Source organism: Nicotiana tomentosiformis, chromosome 9 (assembly GCF_000390325.3).
Source record: "Nicotiana tomentosiformis chromosome 9, ASM39032v3, whole genome shotgun sequence".
Taxonomy (NCBI): domain Eukaryota; kingdom Viridiplantae; phylum Streptophyta; class Magnoliopsida; order Solanales; family Solanaceae; genus Nicotiana; species Nicotiana tomentosiformis.
This window is the reverse complement of record NC_090820.1, coordinates 104571460-104574049: the sequence shown is the minus strand read 5'-3', so window position 1 is coordinate 104574049 and position 2590 is coordinate 104571460. Positions and strand designations below refer to the sequence as shown.

Here is a 2590-nt window from a genome sequence, read left to right as displayed (position 1 = left end):
AGCCCTTCTTTTTTGCACACACCGAAGGCGCACGAACAGTTGTACTTGGCAGTGTCCGAAATAGTGATAAGTGGAGTCCTTGTTTGGGAAGAAGAAGGTACATAATTTTCCATCTAATATGTTAGTATAACCCTAGGCGATGCCGAAACGAGGTATCCGCACCTAGAGAAATTAGCCCTTGCCTTGTTAAGCGCATCTAGGAAACTAAAACCATACGTTTAATGTCACCCTACATGTTTCGTGACCTTGTATCCGTTAAGGAACGTTATGCATAAACCCGAGCTCTTAGGCCGGCTAGAAAAAGGGGCCATAGAGGTTAGCGGGTAAGATATTGAATACAAACCCCGAACAACTATAAAATCTGAGATTTTGGCAAACTTCGTGGCCGATTTCACACTGGCCTTGATCCCCCAGGTCGATAAAGAATTATTACTTACCTTGGGGACTAGCTCCAGGGTGTGGACCCTATTCACGGACAGTGCTTCCAATGCGTAAAGGGTCAGGTTGGGATTCGTACTAAAACCACCCACGAGTAATATAATAAGGAAATCTATTAGAATTGTGAAATTGACTAACAGTGAAGCTGGATATGAGGCTATGATTGCAAGTCTAGAACTGGATAAAAGCCTGGGGGCTGAGGCAATCAAATCAAAGTGCTATTCCCTCTTGTTGTTAGCTAAGTTAACGGAATGTTCGAAGTCAAGGAAGACCGGATGCGGAGATACTTGGCTAAATTACAAGTGGTGTTACATCGGTTCAAAGAATGGACATTACAATATGTGTTCCGAGATCAGAATAGCGAGACTGATGCATTGGCTAATTTAGGAACGTTAGTCGACTCCGATGAATTCAATTCCGGAACAGTAGTGCAATTAATGAGCTTAGTGATAGAAGAAGGTCACACTGAGGTAAACTTAACAAGTTTGACTTAGGATTGGAGAAATAAATAGATAGATGACCTTCAGAAGGGGAAACTGCCATCGGATGCCAAAGAATCAAGGGCTCTTTGAACTAAAGCTGTCAGGTTTAACTTACTTGAAGGGCAACTATACTGAAGGTTGTTTTCGGACCGTTATCTAGATGCTTGGGGCCCGGGGAGACCGATTACGTGATGAGTGAAGTCCACGAGGGTACTTGCGGAAACTATTCGGGAGTAGAATCGTTTGTTCAAAAATTGATCAGGGTCGGATATTACTAGAACAAAATGGAAAAGGATGCGAAGAACTTTGTTAAAAAATGCAACGAATATCAAAGGCATGCCCTAATGACCTACCAACCGGGGGAGTTGCTTCACCCGGTCCTTTCCCCTTAGCCATTCATGAAGTGGAGATGGACATCGTAGGCCCTTTACCATGGGCACCCGGAAAAGCTCAATACATCTTGCACAGGTCTGATTACTTCTCCAAGTGGGTTGAAGCAGATGCATTTGAGAAAGTTAGAAAAAAGGAGGTTATCGACTTCATCTGGGATCATATAATATGCCGGTTTGGGATACAAACCGAAATTACGTGTGACAATGAGAGACAATTCATCGGCAGGAAGACCACTAAGTTCTTTGAAGATTACCAAATCAAAAAGCTTTTATCGACTCCTTATCACCCGAGTGTGAACTGTCAAGGATAGTCAACAAACAAAACTATACTGGAAAACTTGAAGAAAAGATTGACCGACTCAAAACGAAAGTGGAAAGAAATTCTGCCCGAGGTCCTACAGGCATATCGAACAAATTTAAGGTCAAGTACCTGTGAAACACTGTTCTTTATGTCTATAATGCAAAGGCTTTGATTCCGATAGAAGTGGGAGAACCATGCTTAAGGTTCTGATATGCTACAGAGACATCGAACAACGAGGCCATGACCATGAGTCTAAATTTAGCAGATGAAAGGCGAGAAATTACCCTAGTCCGATTAGCAGCCCAAAAGCAACGAATGGGGAGATATTACAATTTAAGGGAAAACCTTCAATACTTCCAAGTCGGAGACTTGGTATTGAGGAAATTCACATTGCATACCAAGAACTCGAATGACGGAAAAGTAGGCCCGAACTGGAAGGGACCGTACAGAGTCACAATTATAACTGAGAAAGGCTCGTACTAGCTTGAGTACAGAAATAGTGTACAATTGCCAAACAAATAGAATGTGGCACATTTAAAGTGGTACTACTGCTAAGGTATAAATACATAAAGAAAAATTAAGGTTTATTACGCTTTGAACTAACCCATACAGGTACTCAATCGAAGTCAAGTCCAAGGATTAGGACTGAAAGCACGTGTTGCACTCTTTTTTCCTTTGACCGATTTTTTTCCGAAGTGGGTTTTACGACAAGGTTTTTAATGAGGCAATAGTAAGTGTGCTACTCTAGTTTTGAAGACTAGTCGGGGACTGCGAATTGCCCATATTGGATCAGTAGTACTCAAGCCTCAAAATTCAGCCTCGAGTACTAGGGGACTATCATACCCTGAATCAAGAACCAAAGATCTAAGCTCGAAAATTTAGAAGGAAATTCATTCGACTTCAAAAGCCAAGGCTTGAATAATAGGATTTATTATAAGGGCCAAACGGTCGAATGAACCGTGCCCACATAGCTCATT

General features: G+C 41.9%; 1 protein-coding gene across 1 annotated transcript; it reads left to right on the top strand.

The window, feature by feature from the left end:
- Window positions 1-1236: 1236 nt before the first annotated feature.
- On the top strand, window positions 1237-1623 carry LOC138899309 (uncharacterized). Its single transcript, XM_070185468.1, has one exon. The coding sequence runs from the start codon at window positions 1237-1239 to the stop codon at window positions 1621-1623; it is 387 nt and encodes a 128-aa protein (XP_070041569.1).
- The last annotated feature ends 967 nt before the right edge of the window (window positions 1624-2590 follow it).